Source organism: Cryptomeria japonica, chromosome 8 (genome assembly GCF_030272615.1).
Source record: "Cryptomeria japonica chromosome 8, Sugi_1.0, whole genome shotgun sequence".
Taxonomy (NCBI): Eukaryota; Viridiplantae; Streptophyta; class Pinopsida; order Cupressales; family Cupressaceae; genus Cryptomeria; species Cryptomeria japonica.
Window position 1 is genome coordinate 444,428,539 of NC_081412.1, and position 18,603 is coordinate 444,447,141.

The 18,603-nt window shown below is 34.9% G+C and overlaps 1 protein-coding gene across 1 annotated transcript; it reads right to left on the reverse strand.

The window, feature by feature from the left end:
• Positions 1-12,239: 12,239 nt before the first annotated feature.
• Positions 12,240-15,293, reverse strand: LOC131052391 (VAN3-binding protein). The gene is made up of 6 exons (XM_057987041.2): positions 14,698-15,293; positions 14,140-14,518; positions 13,079-13,291; positions 12,932-12,978; positions 12,710-12,767; positions 12,240-12,513 (listed from the first exon to the last, which is right to left on the reverse strand). Exons 1-6 carry the CDS (start codon positions 14,962-14,964, stop codon positions 12,287-12,289), a joined length of 1,191 nt encoding a protein of 396 aa, XP_057843024.1. The 5' UTR covers positions 14,965-15,293; the 3' UTR covers positions 12,240-12,286.
• Positions 15,294-18,603: the final 3,310 nt, after the last annotated feature.

Consider the following 18,603-nt stretch of genomic DNA (forward strand, 5'->3'; position numbering starts at 1 on the left):
AAGAATTACATATGCCACATGTTGGACCGCAACCTAGGATTACAAACAATGCTTAAAACTTAGGTCTATGATCCACATATCATCCTCTCAACAAATCATCAATCGATAACAACTTCCACTGTTATGCACTGATTCGGACCTCAATCCTACCAGACTAGAATCCACCGAGTATCTACATCTTCGCTTGATCTCTAACCTATGTCCTCTATCTTCCATCTCCTATCCTAAATGAATCACTAAAATTTTCCTTTATACCGTCCGCAAGCAATAACAACTCGATCAAATCGGCCAAAGACCAACCGGTTCATAATGAAACATGTAAACCATAACATGTCGGCTCAAATCACTAAGAAGATCACAAAAAGCATAAAAATACACGCGGTTCTCTGAGAACATCAGACAAGACACAATAAACATAACTCAATGATCTGCAAGTCACGGAAATCAACCGCAACCCAATTCAATTTCGCTCAACACTCTGCAAGACTAATCAGTAAGAACACATCAACACCGTGACAATACCAGAGTCAATATCTCACCAGAGTCAAATCCAAATGCCAAGATCTTGATTATGACAAAGACAATGAACTCAAGGTGATAAATCTAAATCCACAACACTAAATTATCAAACATGAAGAAATGCCATGATCTCCAAGTAATTCCACAACTAACTTCTCAAACTGGTATGAACTACACCGGTGCTCCTGCATTAGAATCTCAGGGTTAATTAAAAAGTGGGTCCCATCACTTGATCTGGTTCGGCGATCTGTCAGTAGGTGCTTGCAGCTGCCTCAGGGGTTTGGCAGTCTGACTTCAGGTTCAGGTTGCCTCTCCTCGGTGATCTACCAGTCCACCTACAGCCTACCTCAATCGGCGATCAATTCAAGTTTCCACCCACTAATTGCCTCAAGATCAAGCTCTAGGATTGGCAGTCTACCTGCAAACCTTGCTCTGCCTCACGTTCGGTGATCTGAACAAGTCCAAAAGTTGCCTCAACTTCCTTTCCAACCAACCGGTGCACAATTAACACTCTCTTGAACAACAAGTTCACAAACCAGCTCTGATACCATTTGATGTATTCAAGGTAGGGAGATCCAATGAAGGATGCCCCATCCTTAAATCCTAACACAAACACCATGCAAGGTATATCGGTAACCGGTAACACAACACCAGATAAAGTAGAAAGAACAACCAGTAACAACACAAAATACATAGCTGGTAAACATTATAAACAATTCTTATAACATTTTGAAGAATTACATATACCACATGCTAGACCGTAGCCCAAGATTACAAACAATGCTTACAACTTAGATCTATGATCCACAGATCATCCTCTCAACAAATCATCAACCGGTAACAAATCCCACTGTTCTGCATTGATCCGGACCTTAGCCCTACCGGCTTCAGTCCTACCAGACCGGAATCCAACCGGTATCTACATCTTCGCTCGATCTCTAACCTCTGATACCACTTGATGCAGCCATAACTAGTAAAACCCTCAAAGAGAATCAACTGGCTTATGCAACAAGAGCAACGCAACGAAAGCAACAAGAAAACATAGCAAGATTATAGAAACAAATCATATTATTGCCTTAGAACTTTTGGCAACCAACCAGTTATCATCATACAATCATCATAGAACATCCGGTAGTTAACCGGTTACATACAAGCTTCAAGCCAATTACAATCCAGGTTAATGATTTGTTGAGAGGATGATAAACGGATCATAGACCTAAGTTGTAAGCATTGTTTGTAATCCTGGGCTGCGGTCCAGCATGTGGCATATGTAATTCTTCAAACTGTTATAAGAATTGTTTATGGTATTTACCGGTTATGTATTTTGTGTTGTTATCGGTTGTTCTTTCTTCTTTATCTAGTGTTGTGTTACTGGTTACCTTTATACCTTGCATGGTGTTTGTGTTAGGCTACAAGGATGGGACATCCTTCATTGGATCTCCCTACCTTGACTGCATCAGAAATAATTTCTTGTAGGGCTACTACAACTACTTCACATTCTTGAACAAAAATAGGAAAGTATCTCCATAAAATTCATAACAAGGCTACCTAAGTTGTAGTAGATATACTAACTAAAGATACACATTTATTGGCTTTCTTTAACGAGTACAGATCGCCTTAAGTTGATTTATTTTTTAAAGAAGTGTTAAGTACATGGTTTACCCAAAAATGTGGTTACTAATAGAGATAGTAGATTTATTAGTGCATTTTGGAAAGAGTTATTTAATTTGTGAGGTATCATGATTACTCCAAGCACTAGCTATCATAAAAAATAGATGGAAAAACAAAAATTGTGAACAAGTGGGTGGAGGGATATTTGAGAAATTGTGCTTCTAGTCAACAAATAACTTGGATAAAATGGCTTCATTTGGGAGAATACAATACTACAACTCACCTCATCACATGTTTATTGGCATGTATCCATTCAAGACATGGTATGTTTATGATGCATTAGCATTTGTTGATTTGATCTTTTTAAATAGTAGAGTACCTGCAACAAATGACTTGATCAAATAGAGCCAATATATATTAAAATTATTAAACAAATTTAAAGCAAGCACATAATTAACAAAAGATTTATGTAGACAAAAATTATATGGAGAGAACTTTTGAAGTAGGAGACATTGTGTACTTAAGATTTTGGTCATATAAATAATCTTCCATCAAGAGGAGTGGAAAAGAAAAACTCAAGATCAAATTTGATCGACCTTACACAGTCATTAAGAAAGTAGGTGAACTAGCATATAAGTTAGAACTTCTTGAGGGTTGCAAAATTCATAATATTTTTCATGTCTCATGTTTGAAGAAAGCAATTGATATATACATTATTCCTTGTATTGAATTGCCACCTTTGGATGATAAAGGAATTATAATCTTAATTCTTGAAGGTGCATTTAATATCAAGGTAAAAAAATTGAGGAATAGAAGTAAAACAAAATATCTCATCCTTTGGAGGGGTCTTCCTATTGAGGATGCTTCGTGGGAAGGTGCTAAAATTATAGAGCACCCAAATTTGAATTGCTTGATGACAAACAATTTTGTAAGGGAAGGACTTGTCATGTCCCCTTTTAATTAATTTAATTAAAACAATTATTAATCTAATTTTCATATTTCTTAGGCTGAGGTAAATTAATAGGAAAATGATAATTTTAATATTTGATTATCGTAGCCAGTGGAATTTAATATTTCAAAATAGATTTCAAGACATATTAATATTGAAATTAAATATTTTACAACTTTAAATTAGGTGTGGTTTTCTATGGAATGCTTAGTTCATAGATAGTGAATTCCATGATGGTTATGATAGTTAATTAATTAGACATTATTTAGTAGGCATTTGCAAGCATGCAATTATGAGAGAAAATTCAAAATATAATTTTAAACTATTCTCCCTCCAAAACGGGTGTGGGATTTGGTGAACCAAGTTAGATATATTAAAACATTTCAATTTTAATTTGGATTTCATTTTATCATTTTTTTCCTACACATTTCTTGTATGAACTTCAAATTTACAAATTTCTTCCTTGATGAAAACCCAATGAAGGCTGAAGACTATGGACGAAACTTGTTTAGTTTTGTGGGGGAAATTTCAATCAAGAGTTGCATTAGATCTTAAGGATTTGTATTTCGTGTGTTGTTTTTGTTTGTAGGTTGCAAGTGAAATCATTGTGTTGAGTTTTTGGTAAAGTTTCTAGTTTGAAGTCTAATTGTTGGTGTGGCTTTTTGGGTGCTTCTTATGATCAAATTTTTATTATAGTAAATCATATTGTTGTTGTCTTGTGGCTTTTTAGATCAGATTGAAAGTTGAGGAATTGCATTCTCCAATTTGGAGTCAGTTAATGTTTGTAGTGTTTGTGAGTTTTGACAGTTTTTGGGTGGTTTGTTTCTTTAAATAATTTTCAATCTTGTTGTTATATGTGTTGGAAATTTTGATGCAATTAAAAAATATTTTATGTAATAAAAAACTAATATCTTATTAACAAGGAGTTTGAGGAAATTTATGCTAACTTTGGTTGAATTCAAGTGCATAGTTTTGTGTAGAATTCGCTTGATCTTATGGGTATTGTTGATATTTATTTATTCAATTGAAGTGGCTTTGAAAATAAGTAATTTGCTTAGATTTTTTGTACATTTATGTGATAGAAGAATAATATATTATACATTTGACCTTTAGTAACTTCTAATAATGTTTCCTAGGTGATATTTGCAACATTAGTAAAATTGGGTGGTACTAAGAAGCATTTTTGTCACTTGCTATGTACATAGGAAAATATGAAACTTCCTTAATGACAATTAGGCTTCTAGTATTGACTCAATAAAGAAACAAAAAAAATTGAATGATGATGTTTGGATGCAAATCTCATGTAATTGAAATTTAAACTGGGATGCATATGACCAAGTATGTGAATGATTTGATAATATTTTTTATTAATTATGTCCAATTATGTTGGTGTGTCTTGGAATGTTGAAATAAACTAAGATTATGCCTTAAAATACATGAGTTTAGATGCACAACTAAAGACCTTTTAGGACCCATATACACTTTAAAACATACACAAGGAAAATGATATAATTCATAGAGGTGGAGTGGAGTATACACCTTGGTCTTCCACTATTATGCATGCCATTTAACAAACTTCTTATCACAAGTAGCTTTGAACATTTTATGCAAATAAAGTTTTGATCACATGTTGAAGATGGTTTTTAATGTCTATGTTTGGAACATATGCAAATTCACGTAATTCATTCAAATACAAATTTTTGGGATGACTTTTTGATAGGTTTTTTACACTTGTTTGTGAATCTCATATTGAAAATTTGGGAGCATTATTGATTTCATTCATCTTATCTTTGATGAGGATGGTTCTTGTTCAGTTGTTGTGAGGGAACACTCTGATCCTATTGTTCATTCTCTACATGATCATCCCTCATAGCTTGACATGAGCATGGATACTTTGAAACAACATTTGGAGGATGTCTATGTGTCTTCAAAGGGGATATCCTTGTTTTTCGTTTGTGTTCTAGGGGAAGTGTACCAGTAGTGAACATAGCTAATTTTGGGCATTTTTAACTCTTAAACCGTATGTTGGATTTTTTTTTGTTTGTCTTTGTTTATGACATAACTACTTATAACTAAGGATCTAGCTTCTGGGTAGTAACGATGCATGTTGTAGAAATTGTTATTGTTGCCTATTTTCATCATGACTCAAACAGGTTTGAGTTGAATTGCATTCATTCATATTGAAAAGGTACACAAATGTTCTACTGAATATCATTGATCTAAATTTGATTACAGTTATCATTTTCATTTTTTGTGCAAATACATAAAACAAAGGAATATTCTACATTTGCATAAATTTTGTATTTGTATTCATAATGTAAAAATCAGTCCCACACAAGTCGTGGGATTAGCCTCATTTGATTCATGATGCATGAAACAAATAAAGAATACATTTGATAAATGTAAATGGTATAGCTAACTGTAATGAAAAGGACAGAAGGGAAGTGTTCCATCATTGCCTACGCGATGATATCTGAACTTTTGTCTTCCTCTAGTTGTGGTTGAACGTCTCTAAGAAGGCAGCCCCAGGTTCTCCTAGTCCTACAAAAATGAATAAAAGAGAAAAGGTTAGATAAAAAATCCAAGCAATGATGAAACAAATGCAATCTGCACTTCTATATGACAATTAGACATATCACATAGAGTCATTAGAGGCATCCATTAAGTGTTTAGTCATCAAGATCAGAAGGAAAAAGGAGTTCAAGTTCATTGAAGATTTCAGCTTCATCATGTTTTTGCTAATATGTTTGTTCATTGTGCAGGCATAGGAAAAGTCTTGATGTTGATTTATGAATTATGCATGTGGGATAAAAGGGCTCCCACAAGGGTTCAGCCCAGCATGCAAGTCACCAATCGCAGGGTGACATAAGTGATCTAATCTAAAAGACAAGGAGCTATAATATAAGAATATCACTGTAAAAAATGTGACAGAAAGTGTAATATAAGAAAATCATTGTAAAAAATGTGATAGGAGGAATAGAAATGTAGCAGTAAACAGCTTCAAACAGATATGATGCAATGAGTTTCAGTACACATGTCACTGTCAAAATGCGATAGGAAAACACAGAAAATGCACAGCTACAGGAGAATATAAGTTACATTGATAACAAGTACAAGACTAAGCATTCAATGGCAGTGTGTGCAACATTGAAGTGATAGCCCATGCCTAAATACCACTAATGTCATCATGCGAGTGGTAGCAACAATACAACATATCACTGTCAAAAATGTGATAGAAAGTGTAATAAAAGAATATCACTGCCAAAATGTGACAGGAAGGACAAAAGTGCAACATACACAACATTCAAATATGCATACATTGAGAACAGTAAAGCTAAAACAACAATGTACATCTACAAATATATATGTTACAGTGAGCTTTAGGCATCTATGGCAGAATAAAGCTTTGCTATTTGCAATTATTTTCAGATTAATGTTAAAATCCGATGAGACAATGACAGGGTACAAGTTAGATGTTGTATTTTTTGTGTTGTTCTTTCTTTTAAGTCAAATGTTTTTTGTGAGAAATACAATCATCAAAAATGAAAGGTGGCTGTAGTTGTGTAACAATTCCATAGAATGATCATAGCCGATATACATTTTGGGGTTTTTCAAACCCAATATTTCATAATTACAACTTTTGGCCATGAGTTTCGGCCTTAGGGTTTCTGAGAAAAACAAAACAAAATCTGAACCTTTTATTTTCCTTCGAGGGTTTTGCTCGTGTATCACACAAAACAGCGACATAAAGAGAATCAAGTTGTAACCCCTATCAGGTTTTTATATAGTGAAATGCCAAATATTCAGTGCTTCGCCCATGAAGTGGCCTCTAAATGTGTTGTTCAGAAATTTAAAAAAAAAAAAAACAGAATACCATTTTGAGCTAAAAATCCCAAATGCTCTTTAGGGTTCGAAGGAGAAACAAACAGAGAAGGATTGGTTCATTCATAAGAAACCCAGAAATCAAGAAAATATAGATCTATATGCATGTCGTGCCATTTGCACACTCATATTCTCATAAAAGTACAAAGCAAACTGAAAGTCATTGCATGAACAACAAAACATAGCACTAAAAGATGCAATGCGTAGTGTACCTATCAAAGAGGAGCCAGTAACTGTTATTAACTCCAGCAAACTCCAGCCTTGCAACTTGTTTGAGCCTAGACAACCAGTGAAACCACTAGTTCTCCAAGTATGGCGGCCAGGCTTCTCGTGAAGCTTCTTGAAAGGAAGTGTTCGAATGGATAATTTTAGGGTTTGAAAACCCTTTACTTCACTTAAGCTTTTTTAAGAGAAATAAAACTTTTGCATATATGATGACTTAGTCGTGGGGTGGCTCTAAAACCCCTAAGTCTTTAAGACTTAAATCTTTGTAAAAGATGCTTTTTACCCTACATATGTAGATTATTAATTAATATATTAATTTTGGCAAATAGAACAACAAGTCATGTGCCAATATTAGTATAGTAATTAATAATTATTATTATTAATTATTTTCACACACATATATAGGAATATTTTTAATTTCTATATCCTTATATATATGTAAAGATAATTAACATTAGCATCTTAATAGGTACTTTGAGTTCGGTCTTTAGCATGTAGACACAAAATAAAAATTGTAAAATAAATATCTAAGTTGGATAAATTATGAATCCACTTAGTGTTTATTATGAATGTGTCTTAGATATTTACTTTAAAAATCTTCCTAAAAAGCATACATGCTAAAAGATCAAACTCATCATGAGGAGGAGTCATTAAGCAGTTTGGGGTCGGATTTTAGCTTGAGTGCAGATTTACATGAGTTTTTCTCATGATTTTGAGGTGATAAGGCTTGAGTTTGAGTACCACATGGGTCAACCTTGAGTTGACCAAGAGTCTGAGATGAGTTACACACATTTTTTGCATGATTTGAAGCCTATTTTCATGGCTTTTTATTTCTGCTCGAGGGTCAATCTTTAGAGAAGATATTTTCAGTGGGAGTTCATCTTCAATTGATTAAGAGTCATCTTTCCTTTGCCTTTTGGAAGGCTTTTTGTATAAAGTGATTTATCCTTTTTCACTAGTTCTGGATTATTATTCTCATGCTTTTGGCAGAGAATTCTTCTTGTAGCTCACATGATTTTTGCAATTTGATAGAATATAGAATACCATTATTAGCTTTTGCCTCATTTTTCTAAGTTTACATGTTCTATGTATGATTGAGAGTTATTTTGATGTGATATTGATTAAATGACCTTCAAATTTTTGTCTCATAATAGATCACAGGTTATGCAATGTGATAGGTGAATTCATGTGTCTAATTGTGAAAGCATTTTTTCTATTAATTCACAGAGTTTATGTCCTTTGCATGAAATATGTATGTGTTGTAAAATCAAAAGTTAAATCTGTGCAAAATAGGTGATTGTAGGACTGCTTTATGTCATATGCCAACTTCCTTCTGGTGCATCACCATAATTTCATATTTGAAGAATTAATTTAGTTTCTTCTCCCTTTTCCCGATTAAGTTATTTAGAGTTATTTATAGGGAGCCAACCCTCCATCTAGAGTTTAATTCTCATTATAGGCAATCCACAGGCCTGAGAATTATCCCATGTGTTACCAAATTGCTTGAGCTTTCAACTTTGGCATTTCGGGTGCAATTTTGGCGATAATAGTTATATGCGAAAGGGTCAAAAAGTGGTCATTTAAAAGTGTCATCTCATACATAAACACCTTTGCATCAATAGTAGATAACTCAAAAAGTGGTGTAGTAGTGGACAAATGCCCCAGTAGTAGATCACCTTTTTTGACCATAATTAGCCCATTTGTGCACCACTACGGGCCCATTTGTGCACCACTACTAGGACATTTGTGCATAGTTGTCCACTATTGGAACTATGTCCACTACTGGTACCCTTCCCCTACATCAATTTCTAGGATATTCTAAATTGTCATATTCAACAGTGTGGCTTAGACACTTGATTTGATTGTGACAACTTTTAGCATCGACATGGAGACCACTAAGCAAAGTTCAGAGACATCATATATTTTGACTTTTCTTCCTACATATTCCTTTTAGGAATGTGAGGATCCCATACACACACATTTGATATTGTTTCTTCATAAGGAGAGGAACATTGTTTGACAATCATGGACCATCTTCTACATCCAATTTCAAGCATCTACCATTGGCTCTACATACTTGTGGAGGGGCTACTTGGTCCTTCAACTTCTTTTCTCTATTTATGAGTGGGTGTACTTCCTTCTTGTGGGGGGAAACTTTTTCTTAGAGAGGGGAGGGATTTTTTGTTGTACATGGGTAGCTAATATGGCTTCCTTTGTCGGGACTCGTACTCTTTTCACCCACCTAAGCTACACTTGAGGTGGTGTATTAGCATAGGTTTTTATTTTCCTAGTGGGTTATTTATTTTTCCCTTAGTCCTAGGTTTTTTTCTACACTTTTATTAGGATTGCTTTAGTCATAAAGTGTCTTTGACTAGGATATGATGTTGAGGTGTATCCTTTCATTAAAAATGGTGTCCCCATCCTTAAAGGGTGGATCATTCCTTCAAGGGTGGAGCTTTTGCTATTTTTAGACTACTTGGTAGTCACATCCTAGTGTTTGGATTTGTTACTTCCAGGCCATGATCCTTAGTTCTATATAAACTCATAACCTAGCTTGTATTTTCATTCTATTGTATATGTTGTGATGCTCTTGCATAGGTTGACATTCATGTAATCATTCTCAACATATCTTTGAGCTCCTAATTCAATCTTTATTTGTTGACATTTTCACATATTTTGGAATCATGTGTTTGTATTTGTTACTTCCAGCCCATGATCCTTAGTTCTATATAAACTCACAACCTAGCTTGTGTTTGGATTTGTTACTTCCAGCCCAAGATCCTTAGTTCTATATAAACTCACAACCTAGCTTGTATTTTCATTCTATTGTATATGTTGTGATGCTCTTGCATAGGTTGACATTCATGTAATCATTCTCAACATATCTTTGAGCTCCTAATTCAATCTTTAGTTGTTGACATTTTCACATATTTTGGAATCATGTGTTTGTAATGGTTTTATTTCTCTCTTAATTTTTTTATGGATTCGATTGTGTATGCAATTTTTTATCATCAATGTTTCGAATCACACTGTGATTCATAAGAGATGAAAAAGAGTGAGTTGCAAATCTAAGAGAATAAAAAAAGATGTGGGGTAGGAGAGGGCACGAAGATCAAGGAAGAAAAATAATATAAAAAAAAAACAATCAATAAGTAAAGGAGAAAATAACCAATTAACAATGAAAACACCTAATGGCTAAAAGACAAAAGGCCTAGAGATAAACAACAAAAAGAAAATTAAAAAAGGATTTATTTCTTTTACAATTTTATAATTTATTTCTCGTAGAAAGATTTTGGTTATGCATCTATCTCAAATTTCTAGCATCAAGAAATTATAAGGGACTCTCTTTGTTGTGTTGAGCCTTACTCCATTGAAGATTTGGGCATAAGGTTTGTAAAAAGTGTCATGGCAACCCATGGCCACCTAAAAGACTTGTGGTTTAAATCCAGTGAAAAATCACCCACAAAATATCCATTAGTTAAATGCTAAGTTGCATAAGAGAGAGATAAATTCCCTTTGCCAACCCATGAGAAGCCTTCTTGGTGAAATTTAGGCAAAAGATTCAATAAGAAGCACATATAGGGATAGAGCAAACAAATAACCTTGTCCGATGGATTTGAAAAGCCTTAAAACTACCAAAATCCAATATTAGTTCAAAGCCAAGCTAAAGCATTGCCCATTAACCAAATGCTAAGTTGTGGAGAGGGAAATTCCCTTTGCCAAAAAATAGCCAAAAGCTTCCATAAGCATATTATAGGGATGGAGCAAACAAATTGCCTTATTAGATAGATGGATTTGGAAAACCCCAAAACTATCAAAGACTAACATTAGATGAAAGGCAAGTGAAGGCATTGTTTAAAAGGATTTGAGTGGCAAATAATATGAAATTTAGAAAAAATAAAAGGCTACTCAATTCAATCACATGTTTTTTCATGGTCTAGCTTGTGGAAATATGTCATTGGCAAACATTGACCCATTCAATTACCTCCTAAACAAGAACGATAAAATGTATCAACTCTTAATACATAGTGTAAGGATAAAGGTGGCAAATGTTCACCAAAGCCTTTGTTCTATCTCATAAGAAAGATTAAAAATATTAACAAGACACAAATAAATTATAAAACATTAAAAATATTGATAAGACATTAATAAATTATGAGTTTGATGAAATCGTAACTTTCAAGGATAATTTGATGATCTCATGATTGATAATTTTTCACAAATATTTATTACAAAGTACCCTCCTAGTAGACAAAAAGGTGGTCCTTAGAGAACTCGCAAGAAAACCAAGTTAGAAACTTCATTATTATAAGAGCTCATCCAAAGTAAATGAATAAATTAATTTAAGGACTCATCTTGGCAAGAAAAATATCTAAGTATTGTTGTAGAACTTGAACTCACTTGATGATATCCTTCTATGCTTAAAAAACTAATTTATAGCAATAGGTGGTCTTGAAAAAAATTTATATGGTTAAAAACCTGCCATAAGCTGATTGAAATGCCTTGATTAAGGGTTTGGCTTGCCTAATGTGTAAAGCTTTGATAAAAATTGTAGAGGTGTATTCCACCATTCAATTCAACTCAGAGCCAGTATTGTTTGAGGTTTCACACAAGCATTTAATTGGATAGTTCTATTTTGAGAAACAGAATACAATGTTTAGAATGAATTTTGTGTTCGAAATTTTTGGAAACGTCTATCTAGCCAACTAAAATGCAACCCATTCAAAAGATAATTAAAACTCTCCTTCACATAAATTGTATTTTAATTGACTGGATAGACTTGTGAAATTTTGAACACAAGCTAAAAGGTGATGGGGCTCCAGTTAGAAAGGTGACACACATGTTGCTAAAAAAATCTGACACTATCCAAGTTTTGATGACCCTGTCCACACTGGCTCACAGATAAACCAAAAGTCTGAGGTGACAACTGCTGCCAATACTGCCGTCATTCTATATAAAAGAAAAATGTGAAAATTTTACCTTTATTGGTTTAGGTGGTTAATGATTGTCAGCAGTCAAGCCTATAAAAAATGCATGAACACATTACTCCCTGTACCATAAAACTAATACTTGTATTATTCAAAAATTACTTTACATGCACTACAATTCTAGTGTCGGACATTCATTGGACTTATATCGGTTTACAAGAGAAAGCAGGTGTTCAACACCTCGTGTGAACATTTCATGAACTTCCTTAGTGAAGCATTCAAACTGAATCACGCCTTTGCCTGTCTCTAGCCCAAAATACCATCTCCCCTCGTCACCTAACACACACATTTCTGTGTTGGACCATGCTGGTAAGTCTTTATACACCCCAAAAACAACCCCTGCCAAATCATTCCATCTGCATTATTAGTGAAAACCCTAGCAGACATGCCTATAACTGGAGCTGAATCATCATTACAAACAAAAATATTCAATTGGGGCAGAGAATATTCATGCACCATCATATACAAACTAGATAAGAAACATTAAAACAGATGCACACAGCAATAACATGATGATTTAAGTTGGTATGCCCACTCTTTTTCTTCTTTGTATACGTGCCAGCCATGTGTTTGCTCTTCAGCTTCACCACCACCTGCATGCATTGCTTTCTTATGAGTACCCATCATAAAAGTGTGGAGAATAACAGTCTTATAGGCAACCCATTCAAATATTTCAGTCACACAGTAATCATACACAATCTTCCATGATTTGGAAATGGCAGCTGCAGAAACTAATGGCTTAACATTATTTGCCTACCTGGGAGTTCTTGATGTACACAGACACTACTTTCCAGTGAAGGGCTCCTGCAATAGATAATCACGTCAGTTTCCAAACTTGTGCTTGAAGCATTTGGTAAGAGGTTTCAGAGCCTAAAAGAAATGGGTACCTAGAAGTAGGACTGACCTTTTCTTGTGCGTTTTAGTAGCTCAGATCCTCTGGCCAGAGCATCTTGGCTGCACATTTCAGAATCACTGTGAAGTTGACTGTCTAGCTCCCCACTAAATCCCTCCACTCCAACTATGGGATTTGAACTACCTTTCTCTTTCTCATATGGGGTAATAACTGCACCTGCTTCCCGTACAGCTCTTGCCTGAAAAGTTGCTGCTCCACGCAGAGCTGTTACACAAATGAATGTTTATAAGCATGCTTTCATAGCTTTCAATGACACATGATCACAATTAGCAAAATCAACTATGTCGGCCTGGTAGATGCAAATAACAGAATAATTTTATTTCGCATTTCAGCTATGGTAGAGACAGAATGACACTATTTCATTGAATGCACTCTAGTTAGTAGATAGTTGAGATAGTTAACAGAGGGTTTCTATGTCAACCCAGAGGAAATCCAGAAGGATTTGAGAAAAATAAATAACTCCAAACCAAACTGTAGGAGTATCATCTTTCAGATAAATAGCAGCAAAAGAAACTAGATATGGAGCTTAACATCAGTTTTGTCTGTCAGTAATTTTAGTTTATCACTTCCTTGGCAATGATCAATGTTGATGACAGATGTTCAAAAACAGATGTTAAAATCTCTATCTCTTATTTATGTCAGAATTTTTATTGACACACAGTGCCATAAACAATTGGAGAGCTGTAAAGCGGCAAAACATCTAAAATTACCATCACCAGTATGCATTGTGCAAGAAGAGAACAAAGAAACAGACAGAATTACGATTAGAGAAAACCTAAGTGTTAGAAAAACCTAATTGAGTTTTAGAGAAAAAACAACTCTCAACACAAGCCAAGGAATATCAAAATGTGTTTAAAGATATTTAGTTACTAAACCAGTGAAAAAGAGACTGGAAGCACATACTCTGCATTTCTTAAACACAAATTTCTCACAAAAAGAGCTGAGGCTCTACATTTACTGGCACCAAGAAAGCTAGCTTGTCCATGGTTTGCCACTTATACATGCATTTTACTAGTGAGAAGAATGCAAGTTGGGTATGGACAGAAGAAGACCTGTGGCTGCTCCTGCAGTCAAAGTGATAATATCTCCAGGCGTTTTGACATTTACAGCAGAACCAATAAGAGAAGCCATTTTTTGGCGGTCTGCTCCCATACACATAGCCATCTCCACACAGTGTGCTGCAACAAGTGCAGCAGCTGAAGCCACTGCCATACGCTTCTCTGCCTCTTCCTCATCCTCATTCTCCTTATCATTATCATTATGATCATGAGCAGCTGCAGCAGCAATGGCTGCCACAGCTGCAGCCACTCCTCCCACAGAAATGGCTGCATGCATCTCTGCATTGTGAGCGCGCTGTTCCTCCTTTCTCTTGGCTTTCTTGTCTTTCAGCCATCTTCCCACTGTCTTCCCCTTCAATTGCCTTTGACAAACCTTAAAAATCAGGAAATGCCCACTTAGCAATTTACCCTCATTAATCTGGTAATGAAATCACAAAGCTAAAATTACTCACAGATTAGTTTAGTTTAGTTTGATGATTTCTGGACTTGTTTAATACAGTCAAATCCAGAAATCATCAAACTAAACTATCATGGACTGTGAAAACTACTCACAGAGCTTGCAAGAATGCTGTCGACAACCATGTGAGACGACCCACATGTGAAATGAGGCCATTGTTTGGCTTGTTCTTCTCCTTCAACATTGCATTGTCGTTTTGATTCTGCCTGTTGCTGCTGCTTTTCCAAGGCTTTGGAAACTTGCAAAGCAGAAATACTCCATGAACGAGCAAGAAACTCCATGGGCTCTTTTGGAGTTTCAGGAGGCGGAAATTCCATCTCTGAACATAAGTCATCATCTTCTCTTATCTTCTCCAGACTCATTTTTAGTTCCTGGGTTCCTTGTTTCTCCCTTCGTCCTCCTAAAAATAACAAACAGAAAACATCCCCAAATTTAACAACCTCGAAAATGGAGCTGAAAAGTTGCCTCCTGTGACATTCATTTGATGGCTTGTTCAATACGATATTACCCTGAAATTATCATAAATGCAAAGCTTATGAGACTATCCAAGCTTTTAATCTGTTTCGTGTCCCCGTAAAGATACAGAGTAGCCCAAGTAGCCATCTGTCAGTGAATTCTTCTATTAAAATAGAGAACAGGATGCACTGATTGGGTACACATTGGACACAGCTGATTGTAGTTGCTAAATCATCTGGTTTGGGTAACTTAAATTTGTTTAAAGTTCTTAAGAGATGTTATTCTTCATAAACAGATTTTAGGTAGTGGGTTTTTTTAAATCTTGGTAAATCAAAATATCAGCATAAAAATAGCTGATCAACAATTAAATAGGGAGCTACTGAAAAATTAAGGTTCGGTACTATATCTTTTTATAACAGTCATCTACTTAAAAACTAGGTTTTGAAAATGTCTGGAAACGAGAAATTACTGTATTTAAGTATAGTTTAATTATTTTCAAAAAGTTAAGAAAAGGAGAATGGAAGGAGAAGAATGGGAGGAGAGAATATGTTCACAAATAAAAAATGGAAGCAGAAGGTTACATATATTCTGTAGAGTGAACAGTTAAATCAAAGTACTGAAAAATGACATATTTCATATTTCATACATTTACATGTCTTTGTAGATGTCTTTAGACATAAGACTTAGTGGTCAAGCAAATTCCTTGTTTAAAGTTGAACCTTGGTCCTACATGCGACAAGCTCAAAGCCTTAGCACAACCATACCAACCATTCAAGCTAGCGGGTTTTCGCATAGATTAATATTTTTACAAAAATAAGTTACAATAAAAAATGGATGGAGAATAGGGGAAGGGTCCCAGTGCTGTTATAGCTAACTTTGTGTATCCTAAGCTCTTAAATAGTACATCGGATTTTGATGGTTTTTCTTGTTGTCTCCAAATACCACTTAAGTACTTATACTATTGTTTTGGCTTCTAGGTAGTTATGACAAATGCTATGGAAATTGTTATGCACACATTGGTCAAAAAGTGGTCATTTTGTGTTGACACCCTATACGTATTCCCTATTGCCTCTTAGCTTTGGCCACCACAAGATTTGCATAATTGATCCAATACATATGCACAAATGTCGCCATAATCGTGTGCTATTGATATCAATAAAGTTGCAAATCGATCTAATTACCAACTTTTTTCCCCCACTTATACCAATAGACAACTATTGACCCATTAAATGATTTTTTTGTGGGTTTTTAATTGGTGAAATTTAATGAAAGGTAACTAAAACATGGACAACAACTAGACCCCTTCCCTTAGTCTAAAGAGAAGATATATGGTCAATGAAAGAAATAATATATTTTGTACATTAGGGGAAGCGTACCAATAGCCATTGTAACTAATTGTGTACACCCACAGATTCTAAACGGTAGATCGGATTTTGACAATTTTTTTGTCGTCTCTACATGCAACTTAACTACTTATAGCTATTGTTTTGGCTTTTGGGTAGTAACGATGCACATTGTGGGATTTTATGCACAAAGGGGTCAAAGTGTCACCCAGTACCTGTAAAGATGCCCTAATAACTGTGCACTTGAAATTGTTAATACTTATGTTAAAAAAAAGGTGCACAAATGGGCCAATTATGGTCCATAAATGCTAAAAAATGGGTGGCTATTGATAGATGTTTAATTTATTAATGACACTTGTTTTTTTTGTTTTTTTTTTAATTTAAAGTTAGTAATTGGGAAGTTGGGTGTTTGTTATTGAAACATGGATGGGAATTGGTGCTCTTCACCCTAGCCTAAAGAAAACATGGTAGGGGAGATGACCTAGTAGTTGAGCACCCTAACTTCACGCTTCTCAAAATCCTACTTGGAAATTTCAAATCACTCCCAATTTTTTACAGCAACTTACTTGGCAAGTCCCCTACTTATAACTAAGGTTTTAGGGCCACATCATCAAATATGATGCCACATCAACATGTGTTTTGCCAAGGTGTCCAAACAGAGCCAAAAAAAAGGTGAGACCAATAGTCGTGCATAAGGGGCTCCCATACTTGTGTAGCTGATGTGGCATCACATGATTGGTTCTTTTTTACAACTAAGGTGTATGTTTCATTCAATTATGGGTATTAAAATCACAACTATTGATGCAATGTTGTCAAAAAAATTGGACATTAAATCAACAATTGCTATCACAATAATTGAAACACGCTCAACTATTAGATACTATTCCCTAACCACTCTTCCCCTATAGATTGGGCTTGGGCCCTTCCCCGGGCCTAAACAAAAGACATGCACAAATAAAAAATGAAAGAAGTAATTTATTTTATACAGTGGAGTACTAAATTTGCAGCAATTTTCTGATACTTAACAACTGTTTCTTTTAAAGCAAATTTTCAAATGGAAGCTCTAGCAAGAACACCTGAACAAAAAGGACAGCAATAAAGGAAAAATGCAGGATTGGTTCCATTGGGATCTCCGAAAGGAGCAAAATTCCTTGAACCACCGGAAAGTAGAGGTTAAGGATACAGGGAAATCCAATTTATCTCGGCGTGCAAAAGCAGGTTAGAAACGTGCTGAGCGTTATGATTTCCATCACTTCCAGACAAGAATGAATGGAATATTATAATAGCTTGCGTTTAGTCATCTTGTCATCCATACTTTCTCTCTCTCTAGTATTGCTGTCTGTCTGTATATATGATAACAGGCCAGACGAAATCATAGTAAGTACGTAACAATTTATTGTTTTGATTTGTCCTCTGGGAAGTGTGTACCAGTAAGCCAAAGATGCCGATTCCATTCGGGACTCTTTATTTTATTGTTTTTTCTGGGTCAGGTCGTGCATTGTTGGTTTCGTATGGAGACCACGCCTGATAACAGGTACTTAAACATGATGTTGACTGCAGAAAATTTAGTACATTTTCATTGGTTTGAAAGGATTTTAGCCTTGAATATTTCAATGGCTTCAGTGTTTTTTTTTTTGGTACTGGTTTTGTGTGGGATCTTATTAGCTTAGTTATGCATTCTTCCTTAAGTAAAAGAGAATAGCTAGGGAGTATAAGTAGAGTTTCATTATAGCTAAAAATAGTAGTAAGAGTACAAGCAAAGTAAAACCTGAAGTATATTTATGAATGTGGTATCTAAGTGGATGAGGAAACAATTTGGTATAGGGGAGAGGGTCTCTTAGTTGAGCACTCTAATTTTACGTTTTTAAGTGAAAATTTCAAATCACTTTGAATTTTTTATGTAGCTTTTTTGGCAAGTCCCCTACTTATAATTAAAGTTTGAGGACCACATCATCAAATATGGTGTCACATTAGCATGCTTTTTGCCAAGGTGTCCAGAATGAATGAATGAAAGATTTTAATGATGTCCACGAGACGGATTAGTCTATGGGACCGAGGATAGCATTCTTAATTAATCTTCAGATTTTTTTCCCTATCTAATCTTCTACTATTGATTTTGACTAGGAGGTTAGCAGTCTGATTAATTTTATCTTCTTCAAATAACTAATGCATGTTGTCAACCTTTAATCCATTTTCATACCG

Excerpts from the sequence above, each read along its gene's own strand:
- LOC131052391 (XM_057987041.2), bottom strand. The coding sequence starts at position 14,964 with ATGAGTCTGGAGAAGATAAGAGAAGATGATGACTTATGTTCAGAGATG. Across the intron at positions 13,292-14,139 it reads GACTGCAGGAGCAGCCACAG|CTCTGCGTGGAGCAGCAACT; the intron begins GTCTTCTTCTGT and ends TTTGTGTAACAG. Across the intron at positions 12,514-12,709 it reads GTATACAAAGAAGAAAAAGA|GGGTTGTTTTTGGGGTGTAT; the intron begins GTGGGCATACCA and ends ATGATTTGGCAG.